The 18,270-nt window shown below is 40.9% G+C and overlaps 1 protein-coding gene across 5 annotated transcripts in view; it reads left to right on the top strand.

Moving 5' to 3' along the window:
• SHLD2 (shieldin complex subunit 2) overlaps positions 1-17,170 on the top strand; it is a 91,495-nt gene extending 74,325 nt beyond the window's left edge. For 4 of the 5 annotated variants that reach the window (XM_044759776.2, XM_044759773.2, XM_070493591.1 and 1 more), the window contains exons 7-9: positions 4,767-4,995; positions 14,250-14,365; positions 16,812-17,170. In XM_044759776.2, the coding sequence (XP_044615711.2) occupies positions 4,767-4,995; positions 14,250-14,365; positions 16,812-17,074 (608 nt within the window). In that variant the 3' untranslated portion in view covers positions 17,075-17,170. Of the gene's footprint in view, positions 1-4,766; positions 4,996-5,980; positions 6,092-14,249; positions 14,366-16,811 lie in introns of all 5 variants that reach the window. The other variant, XR_011496664.1, reaches the window with a different exon arrangement.
• The last annotated feature ends 1,100 nt before the right edge of the window (positions 17,171-18,270 follow it).

The raw sequence follows: 18,270 nt of genomic DNA, 5'->3' as shown, positions 1-18,270 counted from the left end.
TTATAGGTTAAGTTATTAAGAATAACTCAGGAGCTTTGGATCTTGATACTAAATTTTAACTTTATTTCCCTATTTGCCTGAATAATTTTCTGAATTCTTATAGATGGTTTTAGATTTTATTAAATGCTAGATGTGGTTTAAGTGAAATAAGATTGTTTTTACAATTCTTCGAATGAAAAGAATTCTGTGATCCAAAATGAAATAAGCTGAAACTCCTAAGAGATCATGTGCTAAGATTCTAAAGTGTGTTTCTGGGCCTTTTCTACTAGCATGCTCTGCCGCCCTTTGGTGCATCCACAGAAATATAAAAGTTGCGTCATATAGCAAAACATAGGATATTTCAGAGTTAGTGCTTTTCAAATGTGGTTGTGTCCAATTTAAAAAAAATTTTAACAGAGATTTTGGGGTGTAATTTTCATACAGTAAACTGCCCTTATTTGAAGTGCACACATTCACCCTGGTGAGTTTTGACATGAAACCCACTGAGCCTTCATCACAGTCATGAATCCATCACCAGGCTGCCCCTTTGTAATCTCTCCATTCCATTCATCCCTGCCTCTCCTACTTCCTGGCAGTCAATCTACTTTCTATCACTAGAGTTTAGTTTGAATTTTCTGTGATTTTGTATACATGGAATCATACAGTACATGTTTTGTTTGGCATCTTTAACTTAGCAAATTCTTTTGAGCTGTGTCTGTATCGTTGTGCATATCAATAGTTCACTCCTTTTTATTCTGTTGTATGAATATACCATGATTTGTTTTTTTTTGTTTTTTGTTTTTTTATTTTTTTCCTTTTTCTCCCCAAAGCCCCCCGGTACATAGTTGTATATTCTTCGTTGTGGGTCCTTCTAGTTGTGGCATGTAGGATGCTGCCTCAGCGTGCTTTGATGAGCAGTGCCATGTCCGCACCCAGGATTCGAACCAACGAAATACTGGGCTGCCTGCAGTGGAGCGCGCGAACTTAACCACTCAGCCACAGGGCCAGCCCCCCATGATTTGTTTATCTGTTCTTCTGTTCATGGCCATCTGAGTTGTTTCCAGTCCTTGGCTATTATAAATAAAGCTCCTATAAACATTCATGTAGAAGGCATTATATGGATATAGTCTTTCTTTTCTCATGAGTACATACGTAGGAGTTGAATAAGTAACTGGATTGTATGGTAGGTGTATATCTAACTTTTTAAGAAACCACCAAACTGTTTTCCAAAGTGGTGGTATCATTTTACATTTCTGCCAGCAGTGTATGAGGGTTCTGTTTTTTCCACATCCACCTCAATGCTTGGTATGGACATTCTTTTGAATTTTATCCCTTCCAATAGGTGTGTAGTGATAGGTCATTGTGGTTTTAATTTTGCATTTCCCTATTGGCTAAAGATCAAACATCTTTTCATGTACTTAATTGTCATCCATATATCTGCTTTGGTGACGTGTCTGTTGAAATCTTTTGCCTATTTAAAAAAGTCATGTTAATTGTTTTCTTACTAAATTTTGAGAGTTCTTTATATTCTGGGTAAAAATTTCTTTATCGGATATATGGTTTGCAAATCTGTTCTCCCAGTCTGTTGCTTATCTTTTCATTCTTTTAACCAGATCTTTTGAAGACCACAAATTTTAAATGTTAATGAAGTCCAGTTTATCCATTTGTCTTGTATGAATTGTGCTTTTGGTGTCGTATCTAGAAAACCTTTGCCTAACCTCAGTCTTACAAAATTTATGTCCTATGTGTTATTCCAGAAGTTTTAGAGTTTCAGGTTTTATATTTGAGTTTATGATCTATTTTGAGTTAATTTTTGTATATGATGTGAGGTATGGCTTGGAGCTCTTTTTTTTTTTTTTGTGCATGAATATCCAATTGTTTAAGCAACATTTGTTGAAAAGATTATTATTTTTCCAGTGAACTGCTTTTGCACTTTGTCAAAATCAGTTGTCCATGTATGTGTAGTCTATTTCTGGACTTTCTCTTGTTTCATTGGGCTATTTGTCTGTCTTTACACCAATACCACCCTATTTTGATTACTGTAACTTTATAAGTCTTGAAGTCAGGTCTTGTTGGCCTTCCAACTTTGTTCTTTTTCAGAGTTTTTTTGGCTAGTCTAGGTCCTTTGCGTTTCCATATGAATTTTAGAATAAGTTTGTCAATTTCTGCAAAACAGCCTGCTGGGATTTTATTGGGATTATCTTGAAGCTTTAGCTCCATCTCGGGGAGAACTGACATCTTAATACTGAGTTGGCTAACCCAGGAACAAGCTATATCTCTACGTTTATTTGTGTCTTCTCTAATTTCTCTCAGCCGTGTTTTGTAGTTTTCAGAGATTAGGGCTTTCCTGTCTTTTAGCAGATTTATTCCTATTTTCTATTTTTATTCTCTTATAAATGATGTTTTTTTAAAATTTCAGTTTCAATTGTTTGCTGCTAATATATAGAAATACAATTGATTTTTGTATATTGATCTTGTATTTTGTGACCTTGCTAAACTCACTAAGCTCAACAGTGACTGTTCAGCAGACTTCGATTTGCGACATAGACGATCGTGTCAACTGTGAGTTAAGACAGCTTTGCGTCTTCCTTTCCAGTCCAGATGCCTTTGATTTATTTTTCTTGCCTCCCTGCGCTTGGTAGCTCCCCTAATATAATATTGAAAAAAGGTTGTAAGAGCAGACATTTTTACTTTGTTCCTGATCGTAGGGAGAAAGCATTCTTTTATTATTAAGTATGATATTGGACATGGGTTTTTTACAGATGTCTTTTATCAGGTTGATGAAGTTTCCTTCTATTCCTAGTTTGCCAAAAATCTTAAAATCAGGAATAGGTGTTAGAATTTGTCAAATGATTTTTTTCTCCCATCTATTGAGATGATCATACAGTTTTTCTTTTCCAATCTTTTAGTATAATTAATGACAATGGTTGATTTTTGAATGTTAAACCAACTTTGCATTTATGGGATAAACCTCGCTTGGTCATGATGTACCCTTTTTATGCATTGTTGGATTCGACTTGCTTAACATTTGTCAAGAATTTTTATGTCTCTGTTCATGGGGGTATTTGTCTGACGTTTTCTTTTCTTGTAATATCTTTTTCTGCTTTTGGTATTAGAATAATGCTCATAGAAAGAGTTGGGATGTATTTCCTCCTCTTCAATTTTCTGGAAGAGTTTGTTCAGGACTAGAGTGATTTCTTCCTTACAGTGTTTGATAGAATTCTTCAGTGAAGCTACCTGGGCGTGAAGTTTCCTTTATCAGAAGGTTTTAACTACAAGTTTAGTTTCTTTAATAGATAGAGGGCTATTCAGGTTCCTACTTGTTCTTGAGTGAGCTTTGATAATTTGTATCTTTCAAGAAATTTGTTCATTTCATCTAAGTTGTTGACACAACAGCAACAAAAATTTATTGGTGTAAAGTTATAATATTCCCTTGTTCTCCTTTTTAATATATGCAGAATCTGTAGTGATATTGGTCTTAACCTGATATTGCTAATTTGTGTCTTCTCTCTTTTTTTTCTTTTCTGATCACTTTGCCTAGAGGTTTATCAATTTTTATTGATCTCAAATCACTCCCTTTTGGCTTCATTGCTTTTTCTCTATTTTTCTGTTTTTTATTTCATTGACTTCTGTTCTGATGTTTATTATTTCCTTTCTTCTGCTTTCTTTGGTTTCACTTTTTCTCATTTCTTAAGGTGGAAATTAAGCTCATTGATTTGAGACTTTTCTTTTTTTCCAAAGTACGTGTTTAGCGAGTATCAGTGCCCAGCAGGCTGTGAGCCCCTTGAAAGCAGAGTCCACATTCACAGTGAGCTTTTAAATCTTCTTAGGTATGCTGAGCGCTATACACTCTTGTAATTCACGTAGGGATATATGACGTGCTGGGAAGAGATGACGAAACAATCTTTGGGCGCTAAAAGATGGAAGAAAGTTGAAGGCGTTAGGAATAGGAAAGTCACCATTAATGGGACTGTCAAAGAGATAACCAAAAGAGAGAAGGGGACACCAGAATGACGAGTTCTTGACCTGGAGTGTACTACCTGCTGAAAGGATGAAGAAGAACCAATTCAAAGGGTCAAGAAAGGCTCTGAACTGAGTGTGGAGAGGAAGGGAGAAGAAGGCTCAGATAATCAGAGACCTCACTAATCTACAACAAGGCAAAGATAAATTAGAAAAAAAGACTGTCTGGCAGATAGTGGGCACTCATTATTTGTTTAAGGAGTGGACGCATGACCAGTGAGTCGTGGAAGAGCATGCTCGACGTGCCCGTGGGTCTCCTTTAGTAAATGAGGACTCAGTGCTCCTGTGGCTGTGTGAGCAACACCCAGAGCGTGACGCAGAGGGGCAGGAAACTGAAAAAAGGTTTAAAAAGGTGACAAGCTGGTGGTCTCTTCTTTTTGGACAAAGTAGAGAATAGAAGAATAGCTGAGCTCCTATTTGGCTTTTGACAACGATGACTTTAAAAAGACGAAAGAGAGGACAGGGAGAGACGCTGTTAGCTGGTTTCAAGTGTTCGAAGGGATTCCTCTTAAAAGAGGGGTTACACTTATTTTGCATGATTCCAGAGGACAGGGAGGAAGAAAATATCCTCCTGCTCAGCCAGTTTAGCCAAGGAAATCTTCACCCATTGTCTGGGGAAGAGTGACGAGGTGACAAGCAAGAACAAGACGTCGGCTGTATCCTTCACCAGGGGTAACTGTAAATCGACTACATAATGAGCCGTGTTTGTAAATTAAAATTATAATTTTGATCCTATAACTTATAATTTTTCTGTTTGTCTTTTATAGGAGTGATTCTAATCAAAGCCCAGATTTTAGAGCTTGTGTTTCCGACGACAGCAGCTCAGAAGATAGCTCTAAACGCTCGCAGCTCTCTGAAGAGTATTTTCTCTTCTCTCCCCAACATCGTATACACTGGCTGTGCAAAATGTGGACTGGAACTAGAAACAGATGAGAACAGGATCTACAGGCAGTGTTTTAGCTGCTTGCCATTTACTATGAAGAAAATATACTATAGGTAAGGCAACTAAGCAAGCTATTTAGGTGGAAAATATTTATTATTATAGGACTCCAAATGACCAAAAAATTACATCTATCAATTCTTACTTTCTAACAAGGACTAACTAGAGCTAATCCAAGAGAATAAATTTTTCACCCAAGTGATAAATAGCTATTTTTGAAAGCCAAAATTGCCCAGTAATAATAACAGGAATTTTTAAAAGCAGTAATTGGGAGATTTTATTGTCTTCAAGCAGTTATATTAAAGAAAATTTTTACTCAGTTTACATTTTTTGCCAAAATCTAAATGGCTCATAAGAAAATCATTTCCCTCCTTTAAAATGTAATTGAAATTTAAAGGTTAAAATTATTATATCTGATCTAACCAAACTCTAACCTGAGTTTGGAAGCTAGTAAGATGTTTAACCTTTCTGTACCACAGCTTTCCCAACTTCACATTAGAAATTAAGGCTAGTAAATATTCTATGGTAAAATTGTCAACCAGCTCAGGGAAAAACACATTGTTTTTCCAATAATAAATGTTCAAAGTCTTGGATAATCTTTTTCTTTTTACCTTATAAATTACAAGCCTTTACAAAATAGCACTCAGTGTTTTATGCTCTTTTCTATTTCTATGTACTGTAGTATCTAAAAGCTAAATGCAAACATATTCACATGTTATCATGGCGTACTTTAAGAAAATTTACAGACACTTAGTCCATAAGCCTTATTTCCCTTTACATATATTTATATTTGTTAGAAATAAGTAAACGACTTTTGTTCTTACTTTGAAAGTTGCCTGTATGGGAAAGAAGACTGAATTATGATGCATGGTACATAACAAACATAATTCATTAAAATTGATTTCTTATCAACAGTTAAGGTCCCTTAGAGAGAGAGAGAGAGAGTGTGTGTGTGTGCGTGTGTGTGCATATTCTTATTTTATATCATTCCTAATGTTCCTAATCAATATAATTATTTATTGGACAAAAATGTTGCCCAAGAAATATCCCTTATGGAGAGGAAGGACTTTGAATCTTCAGTCTGAAGAATGACTGCTCAAGAGAAGGGTTTCACAGATCAGTATCACCTGTTACGGTATAACTTAGTGTGAGGTATGTAAGATATAGCCCTAAATTATACCACATTAAAGATGTAGTGCTAATTTTTTGTGTTACTAGAATGTTGAATAGACATGCTAAAGCAAGAGTTGTTTTGTTCATTTATTTAAAAGCCTTTAAATTGCTTTTAGGTTTAGGGTCTAGATTATTTGGTTTCCTTGAAAAGAAAATGTTGAGATTAAATAACAGATGCCCTTCAAATTACCACGTATGATTCAGAAATCATCTGCGTAGGTCAGTCAGCAAACTGAATAAGAGAAAGCTCTGAGTGCTTACTTTTCCCAGACGCAATCAAATAGCTATTAGGTATCCACATGTGTTCAACTGATATTTAGTACTATGGAGGTTATACTGATTGATATAAGTATATTTTTGTACTCAAGAAACTTAGTAGTCCATTTACGAAACACTTAATGAACTTTTGTGTGGCATGACAGCTGTGAATGGATCGATCACATTTTATGTTGATTCTTTGTAACTTGGAACTGATTTTCCAATGGAAACTACATTAGGTATTATGGTTGGAGTCTCATACCAGCCCACAAAGGCTTATTTTATCCAGAAGAAAGTGTAGGTAGCATAGTTACTGTTCTTAAAGCTATTATAGAACTTGAACACCATCTTTAACAAGGTTTCTATAAGATATGTATTCAGGATTACATTTTAGGAACACAAGATATACATTGTTTTTTTCTGTGCTAGAAGCAAAGAAACCAACAGCAAACCATTAGTCAAGGCTCCTCCAGAGGCAGCACTAGGGGGTCCTTGAGTCTCTCATGAGGTTGCAGTCAAGGTGTAGACAGGGGCACAGTCATCTGAAGGCTTGACTGGGGTTGGAGGATTCATTTCCAAGGTGGCTCATTCACATGGCTGGCCGTTTGAGTTCCTCCTCACATGGGTGTCTCCACAGGCTGCCTGAATGTTCTCACAAAATGACGGCTCCTTTCCCCAGAGCAAGTGAACCAAGATAACGTGAGGTGGAAGCTGTTCTTTTTATGCCCTAACCTCAGATGTCACGTGGCATCACTTCTGCCAAATTCTGTTCATTAGAAGCAAGATTAGCTGTATAGTGGAGAATGGATTAGAGCGAGGCTAAGTACAGAGTCGAGTTAAGAGGCCATTGCCTTATGTTTGGGGGAGAGGTGACACGGTGGCTTGACTGGAGTGTAACTGGTGGGAATGGACAGATTTAAGAGTAGTTGGGAAGTAGAATTGGCAAGATTTAGTGATGAGTGGCAAGTAAAGGGAGATCATGGATACATGATAGATCATTGATGATTTGGTGAATAATAAGATTTATTAAAACAAGTAACAATGGGAGAAATGCTGATTCACATGAGTTTGAGGTGCTGAGAGGGCAAAAAGCTGGCAAGTAGTTGGATATACAGAAATGCAGTTCATAAAAGGAATCTGAGCTGGGTTTACAGGCTTGAGAATTATCTGTGGTGACCACACTCTTCATTGGTCTCTGCTTCCTGTTCTGCCTTCTCAGTCTTTGGTTATTACCTCTCCTAATAGGTCATTCCTATCACACTATAAACACACTCCAGTATCTCTCATATTAAAAACACATAAACAAAATCATCCCCTAACATTACATCTCCCTCTTGTCACTCACATTTTCTGCTCTGTTTTGTGTCCAGCCAAACTTCATTAGAGTTATAAATATATTCTTTCTCTCCTTCTGCATCTCCAAATTCACTTCAGCTTACTCCATCTACTCCCACCATGCCACTGGCATGGCTCTTGTCGAGCTTATCAACAATTTTGATGCTGCCTAATCCATCGGACACTTCTCTTCCTCCTTGAATTTAATCTGTTACGTTTGTCAACTTAAAAAAGCAAATTTGCCTGTTGTTTTGTCTCAAAATGAGTTTTTTCAGGAATAGACAGAAGAATTGCAATTCCGGATCTGCATACTATGGCAAACCATAGCCAAATCCGGAAAAGAAAGGAGGGGAACTGCTTTTATAGAGAAAAAGGGGCAGTAGGGAGAGGCTGTTCAAACAGAAGTCCACTGGGGGAAAGTAACAATGGGGGGGGGGCAACGACTTCTCATTGGCTGAGCTGCAGTGTTTCTCATTGGCTGAGCTGTGGCGTTTCTCATGGGCTGAGCTGTGGGGTTTCTCATTGGCTGGGCTGTTGTCAGGTGGGGAGAGAAATCTTCCTTGAGCGGTAAAGTAGTTTTACTGCCCCAGAGTAAAGATGCAAGCATCTGTCTCTTTCTGGTGTAATTGGAGATGTGTTATAGGGCGTGAGAGCTCCCCCTACAGGCCTTCCCATCTCCAATTTAGTTAAGGTTTCTTTTATTAATGTCCACATTCAACGTGTTAGACCACTTGTAGCAGCCTCCTCTCTTACCTTCCAGACACCGCTTCACTTGGCTTTCTAACCTACGTCTCAGGCTCTTCCTGCTCCCCTCTTCTTCTGTCCACCTTTAAATGTTGGAGTGAACCCAGAGTCCTCTTCTTCGTCCTTCCTTTTTATTTGTTCTTTCTGTGTATTCTGTCTCGATGATCACAACTCTGTCCATGTTTTTAAATATCATCTATATGCTGGTGACTTTCATTTACGTCTTCACTCTGGCTTTCTTTTCCAAACTCCAGTATTCGAATGCTGAATTTTCTGCTGATAGTCCTAATTGAATGACTCATAGGCATCACACTCTTAAAAATATCCCAGTGGACTTGTTTTTACTGTCCATATTCAAACTTGGTTCTCCCCATTTTTATACTTAACAAATGACCCACTGTCTACCCAATTAAGCTATAAACCTGCACATAATCCTTGAATCATTCCTTTTTCCTTACCTCCCATGTCCAATCTACTGGCAAGTCTATGACTTTTCACCCAGAACTATTGATCACAAATTCATCCACTTTTTTCCATCTTCACTGCTAGCATCTTAGCCCCTTGATCCTCTACAGAGGCACTATTGACATTTTAGGCAGGACAGTTTCTTGTTACATAGGATATCCCACACATTGCAGAGCACGTGGCACCCCTGCTTGCCTTGCCTGGCTGAAACCCCAGTTATCGTGAAACTAAAATGGGAAGTCAGTACCTCCTGCTCTAGAACCACCTGGGCCTAGTCCAGACCACTGCTGTGTCTCGCCACACTACCACAGCAGTGGTCTCTTGCTTGGTCTCTTTCTGCCTGTGCCTCCTCCAGCCCATTCTCCACACATCTGACGGACTGGTCACTCCCTTACTTAAAATCCTGTCAGTAGTTTCCCATTACACTTGTTGCCTCTGTGGTCTCGACTGCTGCCACCCTTTCCCTTGCTCATTGTGTCCCAGCCATACTGGCCTTCTTTCGGTTCTCTAGACACTCTGATTTTCTTCTCCTTTGGGCTTTCTTGCACGCTGTTCCCTCTGCTTGACTCCACAAGGCTGGCTCCTTCCTGTCTTGGTTTAAGTGGCACTTCATCAGAGAGGTCTTCTTAATCCCCCTGCTTTATTTTCTGTGACAGTACCCCATGTGCGCAGTTTGTAGTTTTTTACTTGCAGATTATCTTTTCTAAAAAAAAATGTTTACTGAGAAATAATTCACATACCATCAAATTAGTCCATCTAAAATACACAATTCAGTCATTTTAGCGTATTCACAGGGTTGTGTAACTGTCACCACAGTCAATTTTAGCACATTTTCATCACCCTTTCCTTCAAATGCCCCGTACCCCTTAGCAGTCACTTCTCATTCTCCCCTCCCCCCAGCCCACAGCAACCACTCATCTGCTTTCTGGTTCTATAGATTTGCTCATTTTGGACATTTTATACAAATATAACCATACACTGTGCAGTCCTTTGTGACTGGCTTCTTTCACTTTACATGTTTTCAACGTTCATCCGTACTGTATGTATGAGTCCTTCAGTTCTTTTTATCGCCAGATCCTGTTTCACAGTATGGATAGACCACATTTTATTTATCCACCCATCAATTGGTGGGTATTTGGGTTGTTCCAATTTTTGGCTATTATAAAGAACTCTGCTGTGAACATTTATGTGTGAGTTTTTGTCTGGAAATGCATTTTCGTTCCTCTTGGGTGTGTGCGCAGGGGTAGGATTGCTGAGTCATGTGGAAACCATGTTTCACCTTTTGAGGAACTGCCAAACTGTCTTCCAGAGCCGCTGCCCAACTTTCCATTCTCACCAACAATGTGTGAGGTTTCCAGGATCTGTTTTTCTTTCTGTTGCTTGTGCTTTCGGTGTATCTAAGAAAGCTATCATTCCTGAGCCAAGATCATAGAGATTTACTCCTGTATTTTCTTCTAAGAATTTTATAATTTTGGCTCTTATATATAGGTTCATGATCTTCTTTGAGTTAATTTTTTTAAAATATCATTATTATTTTAATATTTATAGTTCTTTTGTGTAGTTGCAAAGTGTCTTACTTTTCAGAGTGATTTACGTTATCTGCTTTAGTAAATCAATTAAAAATTAATGCATGTTGAAGACATAAGACATTTTGTTCATATTTGAAATATATTCCATTTTATCACATTTTTAAAATGGAGCTCAATATATATAATCTTAGCTTGCAAATAATTGGTACTGCATTACTAGGAAATAATATTTAATTCTTCTATTAACATTCTCTCTCCTTCCATTCTGAATGACAACCTTGATGGATAGAGTATTCTTGGTTGTAGGTTTTTTCCTTTTAGTGCTTTAAATATGTCGTGCCATTCTCTTCTTGCCTGTAGGGTCTCGGCTGAGAAGTCTGCTTATAGCCTGATGGGCTTCCCGTTATATGTCACTTGTGGCCTTTCTCTTGCTGCTTTTTGGATTCTCTCTTTGTCTTTAATTTTAGACATTTTGATTATAATATGTCTTGGTGTGGGCCTCTTTGGGCTTCTCTTGTTTGGAGCTCTCTGTGCTTCCTGAACTTGGATGTCTGTTTCCTTCCTCGGGTGAGGAAAATTTTCCTCTATTATTTCGACAAATAAATTTTCTGCCCCTTTGTCTCTCTCTTCTCCTTCTGGGACCCCTATAATCCGAATGTTAGCATGCTTGATATTGTCCCAGAGTTCCCTTACACTGTTCTCATTCTGTCTAATTCTTTTTTCTCTTTTCTGTTCTGCTTGGGTGATTTCCTCTAGGCTTTCGTCTAGCTCGCTGATCCGTTCTTCTGCTTCCTCTACTCTGCTGTTGAGTCCCTCTAGTGAATTTCTCATTTCCAGTATTGTATTCTTCATTTCTGATTGGTTTTGTTTTATATCTTCCAGTTCTTTGCTGATGTGCTCACTGTGTTCATCCATTCTTCTCCGCATATCTGTAAGCATCCTCATTATATTTTGTTTGAATTCTTTGTCCAGTAGGTCGCTAGTTTCTGTTTCACTTAGTTCTTTTTCTGGTGTTTTGTACTGTTCCCTTGCTTGGAAAGTATTCTTTGCCTCCTCATTATGCCTCTTTCTCTTTGCTGTTTTCTTTGTACTAGGTGAGTCAGCTATGTCTCCTGATCTTGGAGAAGTGGCCTTATGTATGAGATGCCTTAGGAGGCCCAGCAGTGTGCTTCCCTCTCGTCACCAGACCATAAGAACCAGGAGTGACCCCTTTGTGGGCTACTTGTGTTCTGCTGTGGCAGGGTTGCTCCCACTGCAGGTACCCAGGGAGTCTGATCTTTCCTTCCCTGGCCAGCTGTTTGTAAATCCGGTCTTGGGGGGGGGGGGGGTGGCATCGGCACTGTTGGCTACAAAGTCTATCAGCACACTCTTATTGCAATTGTCCTCTTAATTGGGTTCGTACCCAGTGTAGCTGGTTGCTAGGTTCAGGGGCTACAGTTGTGATAGGCCTGAGGCCAACAAGGCTGTTATCAGTTCTCTTAGAGTGCAGCTGAGTGGGGCTTGCCCTTGGCATGGGGGCACTCAGTTGTTTCAGGCTTTGGAAGGTGGGGCTGATCCTTTTTATGGCTATTTGTGAAGCCCAGATCTTCTGCCTGCTGATAAGCCTCACCCCCCACCAGACCACATACACTGTCAGCACAGTCCTGGTCCGTGCACACTTCTCAACCCCCTGGAGCATACCCCAATGCCACACTGCAGAGGCCCCCACTTCTCCCCCAATGCCCCCCACAGTTCACCTGGTCCTCACACAGGCCCTGCCCCACAAAGGCAGACACCCTTGCCTGCCTGTAGAGGATCAAGGCACTCAGTCAATGCAGGCTGAAAAGTAGCCTGAGGGCTTGCTGTTAGGTGGGGCCAGTCCCTAGGGCGGGTTGCCTGTCCTGGCTGAACTGGATTAAATCTGTGCTCTAGTGGGTGTGGCAGACCCCTGGGCTAACAGCCCAAGGAATGCACTTCAATGGCCCCCACCGGTGTCCATATCAGCACACCTGGACCAGCTCAGAACAATGGCCCCCACCAATGTCTCAGTCTCCGGAGAGGACCCTCCTCTCACCAAGATGCCCCCAGAGCCCACCAGATGAGTCTTGTTTCACCAAAGGACAGTCAGCCTTCTCTCTGGTGATTTTAGGTTGCTGCAATGAGTGAGTTTGTGTGTGGGCCCTTTAAGACCCGGATCTTTTCGATTTCGGCCGATAGCTTTTCTAGGGGTGTCCTCGCTGCAGTTAATAGCCAGCAAAGCCAGACAGTAAGACCCCCGTCTCAGTTGGGCTGAGTCCGAAGGATGGTTATAGCAGTATTGTCCCCTCTCCGGACCTCACTCCTCCAGGGAGGGCTCGTACCTTAGGGTGGCTCCCTCCTGACCAGCTGAGAAGTTCCGCTGCTCTCAAAGGTGGCTTTTTTCCTCTCTGGCCAGAGTTACTGCCTCTTCTGCCTTCGTCAGGACTGTCCCTTGTTGTGGGGGTTCTTTTTATCCAGTTTTCAGTTTTCAATCCAGGGTGATTCTTCCCAAAATTGTTGTAACCTAGTTCTGTTCGTGGGAGGAGGCGAGTTCAACGTGTGCTCACGGCACCATCTTGACGAGATCTCTACTTTGAGTTAATTTCTGTGTGTGATGTAAGGAAGGGATCCAACTTCATTCTTTTGCAGGTCGATATCCAGTTGCCAGCACGGTTTGTTGAGAAGACTATTCTATCCCCATTGAATCATCTTGGCACCATTGTTGAAAAGCTTATTGTCTTTCTCCCCCACTATATCTTACGTTCCTTGAGTGAAGGAACCTGGTCTGCCTTGTTCACTGGGGTATGCCCAGTGCTTAGCAGAGTGCATGTACATAGTAGATGTTGAGTTTGTATTTGTTGGAATAAAGAAAGGAGGAAAAGAGAGTCTGTGGAAAGAGTGTGGAGTGAAAAAGAGGAAAGGACCTTGAATCGTCATGTGGGTAGAGGGGGAAGTAGGTTTTCAGAGGGACGATCAGAGTCACATTTTAGCTGTTACACTAAATTCCCCTCAATTAATGAGTCTGTTTCTAAATTCTGTTCTCAACTTATTTTTTAAAAATTAATTTATTTTTAAAAGCAGTAATAAATACCATGGTAAAAATGCAAACGATAGAGGAAGGTAGAAAACAAAAAGTAAATGTCTTCTTCCCATCCACCCCATGCCATCAATGCCGCTTGCTTGCTTGTTCCGAGTTCTTGTATATTCTTCCTGTGATTTTTGCTCATACCAGCACATGTATATCCCTTTCTTTAAAAGTGCATAGGTAAAATAATAGTATTCATATTGTTTCGTTCATATTGTTTGTTCCTGAGAGTATGTGGTGCTCCTTCCCTACTAGCACTTATAAATCTTCCTTATCCTTTTTAACAGCCACGTAGTATTCCATTGTGAGATGTACTGAAAATTATTTATCTAGTTTCCTATTTACTGACATGTAAAACAGTTTGTTTTTGGTAGGATTCTTCCAGTGGAAAAGAATAACTTGAAATTGTGATTGTGAAATATATCTTTATTTTTATTTCGAAATGTAATTTACGCAACAGTATGAGATAACATTTTCTTATATTAGTTTCTGAAACTTTGACATAAATATGAAATAAATAAAATTTATCAATTTATCATTTTAAACTCTTAAAAAAAAGCCTTTCTCTCATTTCTAGGATGTTTCAGAACATCTTAGAGTTGTTTTAAAGAATTAAAATTAACCCTGCATAAAAACCCAGTGTTTTCTGAAATGGTATTGCATTTCAGCATTTCTGTAATTTGAAAATCTTTTTGAAAGTCATGTGCCATTTACTCTTTTCTAGGCCAGCTTTAATGACCATAGCTGATGGAATATATAAGGTGTGCGTCCATGTAGGATCACAGCTGATAGAGAAGATTCTTCTCGACATTTCTCCTGACTGGCTCAGTAGAGCTATAGGTAAGATACCATCACGCCATCGAGAGGGTGTTCTTGGTGAAGCCATTCATTTCAGGAGTGTAGATAGTATTTGGAACAGAAAGAACGTTGTACCGTAAATTAAGGTTTTTTTCTGTCAGTATAAAAGCAGGAGGATAATTTAGCTCGAGTGAAACACCAGACTATGTGAATGGGAAAGTAAGACCTGCTCGACACCTGTCTCAGCACATGAATAGAGGGGAGCAAGTCCTGGATCTCTTCTTACCCTAAGTTTCCAATCGGAGAGCAAAAACACGAGGACTGCAGTTCTATAATAGTTAAGTAGATGAATGTGTGACAGTATATAGGTGAAGATAGTCCCCTGTCCGTGGGGTGGATTTGTGGGATATTCAGCTACGAAGCTGGGGATAGTCAGTGGCTGGCAGCAGAGTGCAGATAACCCATTTGTGAGATGATCAAACTCCATACTGTTCCTTATCAGTCTCAGACTCCAGGCAGATGAGCTAATTTGGTTCTACTGATTGCTCTGTCTCTTAATAGTGGATGAGTTTTTTTCTTGCTTTGTTTGTGTGTCTAGTAATTTCTGCTTGAGTTCTGCAAATTGCCCATAGAACAGTATAGACTGAGGTCAACAGTTGCCGTCCCCGGAAATGGGCTTGCCTGTTTTCCTTGATCTTCATGGGGTTGGGGGGTGGGCAGAGTGGAGTCGATCTTGTAAGACATGGAGTGGATTTGAGTTTGTTGTTGCTGTGGTTACCTTGGGGTCTCCCCTGGCTTCAAACGCCTCTGGCATTATCTTTGCTGATGGTGGACAGTGGTTTGCCAGAGAGTTTTCCCCACTGTTCCCGCTCCACCATCAGCTTTAACGCTTCACTCTGCACCTGGGCCTCAGAGAGTTTCTTTCCGTGTCCTCATGCCTCCCCAAGTTGTACAGGCTCTGTTGGTGGTTATTTGGCAGATCCTAGCCTGGTGGGAGGGGCGGAGTGATCCTCTCTGACTGTGGCTCAGCCCCACCTCACACAGGCCTGTGCCTTGGGGTCTTGGATGTGGCGCTTTCTCCTTGACCTGCCCCTCCTGCTCTGGCAGCCTTGCTCTGCCTAGTGTCTTTGGTGGATCTTGTGTGGTTCTCCCCCTCTCCCAGCAATAGTCACCACTGTTGGTCTTGATCCAGGGTGGTTTTTGGCTCTTCCCCAGGGATAGGGGGATTTTTCTTTTACCTTTCCTCCATCTTCCATGCATCCTCACCTGTACCCTGGGCCAACATTTGCCATCCTGCTTCCACTAGTTTGAGGCTTTTGTTCTTAAGGGAGTGGTCCTGAGTGGTGTTTAGTGCTTTTCCTTGTGGTGGCTTCTCCCCTTCTCCAGGCCTTTGCCATAGTTGGAATCTTTTTCTGATGTCTTGCCTTCTGTCCAGGCTTGTGAGCACCTGGTGGAGACGACAAGAGCCTGCGAGGCTGCAGACTCCACTGTCTGTGGCACTGGCCCCTTCTTGGCTTTTAGCAATTCATTAAAAGCTTAAGCACATTCTTCCTTCTTGCTTGTCTGGTAGCCCTGTCTTCTTCCTGAGCTCTGCCTCAGGTAGACCTGTGTCCCTGTTCTCTCTCTCCTTACATTTCAGTCTCCTTGGCTGCTGCGGAACCTCAGCTGTTATAGGTTCAAGAAAATTGTGATTTTGTAGTTTATTCATTCATTCAGATTATCACTAATCTTGATTTTTTTTTAGCTTATCGAAGTGAAAATACAAAAATTTTGAGTATTGTAGAGAATTCTCACACCTCCAAAATATGTCATTGAGCCTCCAGGAGTCTGGAGACCCAGTCCAAGAGAGGCTGGGGGTATTGGTCAGGGAACTAGTATTGGTCAGGGAACTAGTTTTGTTAGAGCCTAGTTGATAGTCCTTGTCAGTCTAGTATTGAGCAAGCTGCTAAATAACTTGATTTGATGTCCTAAGAAAAATAAGAAGAAGAATATATGCAAAGGGCAAATGCAAAACACAGCGACATGTCCATCTATAATTTTAGTATTGTTATATTCCCAAGATTTGATGTTCATTAAGTAACTAATTCAGGGTTCTGCGATAGAAACGATAAATACGTGTGTGTGTGACTGTGATAAGAGCTGTAGACTGGGTCAACGTAAGAGGACTTTTCTGGATGGGCACGCCCTTTTTGTTTCAAGCTTAACTTAGGACAGCATTAATCTCAGTTCTTCCCGCTGTTGTCTGAAGAAGCCAGAAGCTGGGCCGTAATAGGAAATGCCTCCCCCCGCCCCCACCCCGTGATCAGCAGAGGTGGTGTCCTCATTCTAGAGGGCCCTCAGCAACCTGAGAAGAGAAAGGATAGAAAGCAAGATTTAAAACGGGGCTGGGACTTGACACGTCAAGGGGAACAACGAACCCTTCCACGTGTGCGGTTCTCTTGGCCTGGCAGGGACACTGAGCCTGTGTGTGTGTGTTCGTCTTCCTCAGCGCCCCCCGCAGAGGTCACCTATGGCATGGTTGCCGCCGACTTGCTCCACGCCTTGCTGGCGGGCGGCGGGGCCCCTTGTGTGGTGAAGGTGCAGAGCCTCTTCCTGCTGGACGAAAACAGCTACCCCCTGCAACAGGATTTCTCACTCCTAGACTTTTACCCCGACAATGTGAGCCCGCCTCCCAGGCCTTCCCTGAGACCAGGGGAAAAAATTGCAGGCGCTTCGAGGACAAGCCCTGAAATGGTGCGTCTTTTGAAATAAATGAATGATGCGGCTTGGGCTGAGGGGTTTAAATAAATCTATTTTATGAAGAGAACTGTGCTAAATATATAAATTAAAACTGTTTTTCTAAGAAAATTCTGTGAGGTTTTTTGTTGCTTTCATCTCTTCCGTTCTTGCTTCTAGAGAAATGATCTAGCCACACAGGCAGCCCACAGCAGGTCCCTAGGAATCAAAGGGGCCCTGTTTCGTCTCAGCCACACTCCAGGCGACACTGTGAGTCCTGGGGACACAGACATGAGACATTCCCTCAGGAATGGCGTTTCTGCTGTGCTCACAAGCTCTCAGCTTTCCCATATTCCTGCTTCACTAAACCATCCACGTGGAATGACCTTGCTTATAATTCTGCACCATATTGGATTAGTTCACATAAGCCCACATTTAGACATGTTCAAGACAAGCATGTCTGTCTACAAAGAAGCTTTGAAAATGAAGGAAACAAGATCACGCTTCCACTCATTTTATAAAGGGAGCAAGAGAGGCACATTGTTCATTCGTGTCTCGGGCTTCCGTGCCTCACTGAAGTTGCTTACCAACAGACGTTCGGCCGTTCGTTCTCTCGTGGCTGTAGACGCTTGTGTAGAGTGTAGTCGCGAGTGACGAGTGTGGGTCGTAATTGACCTGGTAAGTCTGGAGTATGCTGAGTGTAAAGAGATGAATAGTATTGCTTGAAGATAGCTAAATTCATGATGAAACGAACAAGTTTATTTTACTTTGTGTTTTTAAAAATTCTTTTGGTTCATTGAAACTGTTTTCTCTGATTTAATTTTGTTTTTTTTTTTAACTTGGCTTCTCTGAAAATGAACCTCAGGACTTTTGTGATTCTTCCAAAAACAATATGCAGAAATGTGTGTGAGCGCATGCACACCCACGAGAGTACATTTTCCCGTGAGAAGGGTTTGTGGCTTTCAACCAATCCTCAGAGGGATCTTTGACAAAAGAATAGGAGCAAGTGCTCTGCTTGGTGCCTTAATTCATGGGGGAGAAAAGGGGACTAGGGCCAATGATCACCAAGGTTCTGTCTGGCACCTAGTAAGACAAGTAGAGAAAGACTTGTCCCCATTTTCTAGCTAGAGATACTGGAATTCAAACAAAACAGTTGGCCGCCCTGGATAGTTCATCTAAGGGCGATGAAGCTCGAGTCTGGGGCTGATGTCTTCTAACCCATGTTCTTTCAA

The sequence above is a fragment of the Equus asinus genome, chromosome 2, assembly GCF_041296235.1.
Source record: "Equus asinus isolate D_3611 breed Donkey chromosome 2, EquAss-T2T_v2, whole genome shotgun sequence".
NCBI lineage: Eukaryota > Metazoa > Chordata > Mammalia > Perissodactyla > Equidae > Equus > Equus asinus.
Note: the sequence above shows the minus strand (reverse complement) of the source record. Positions and strands in the feature narration are given on the sequence as shown.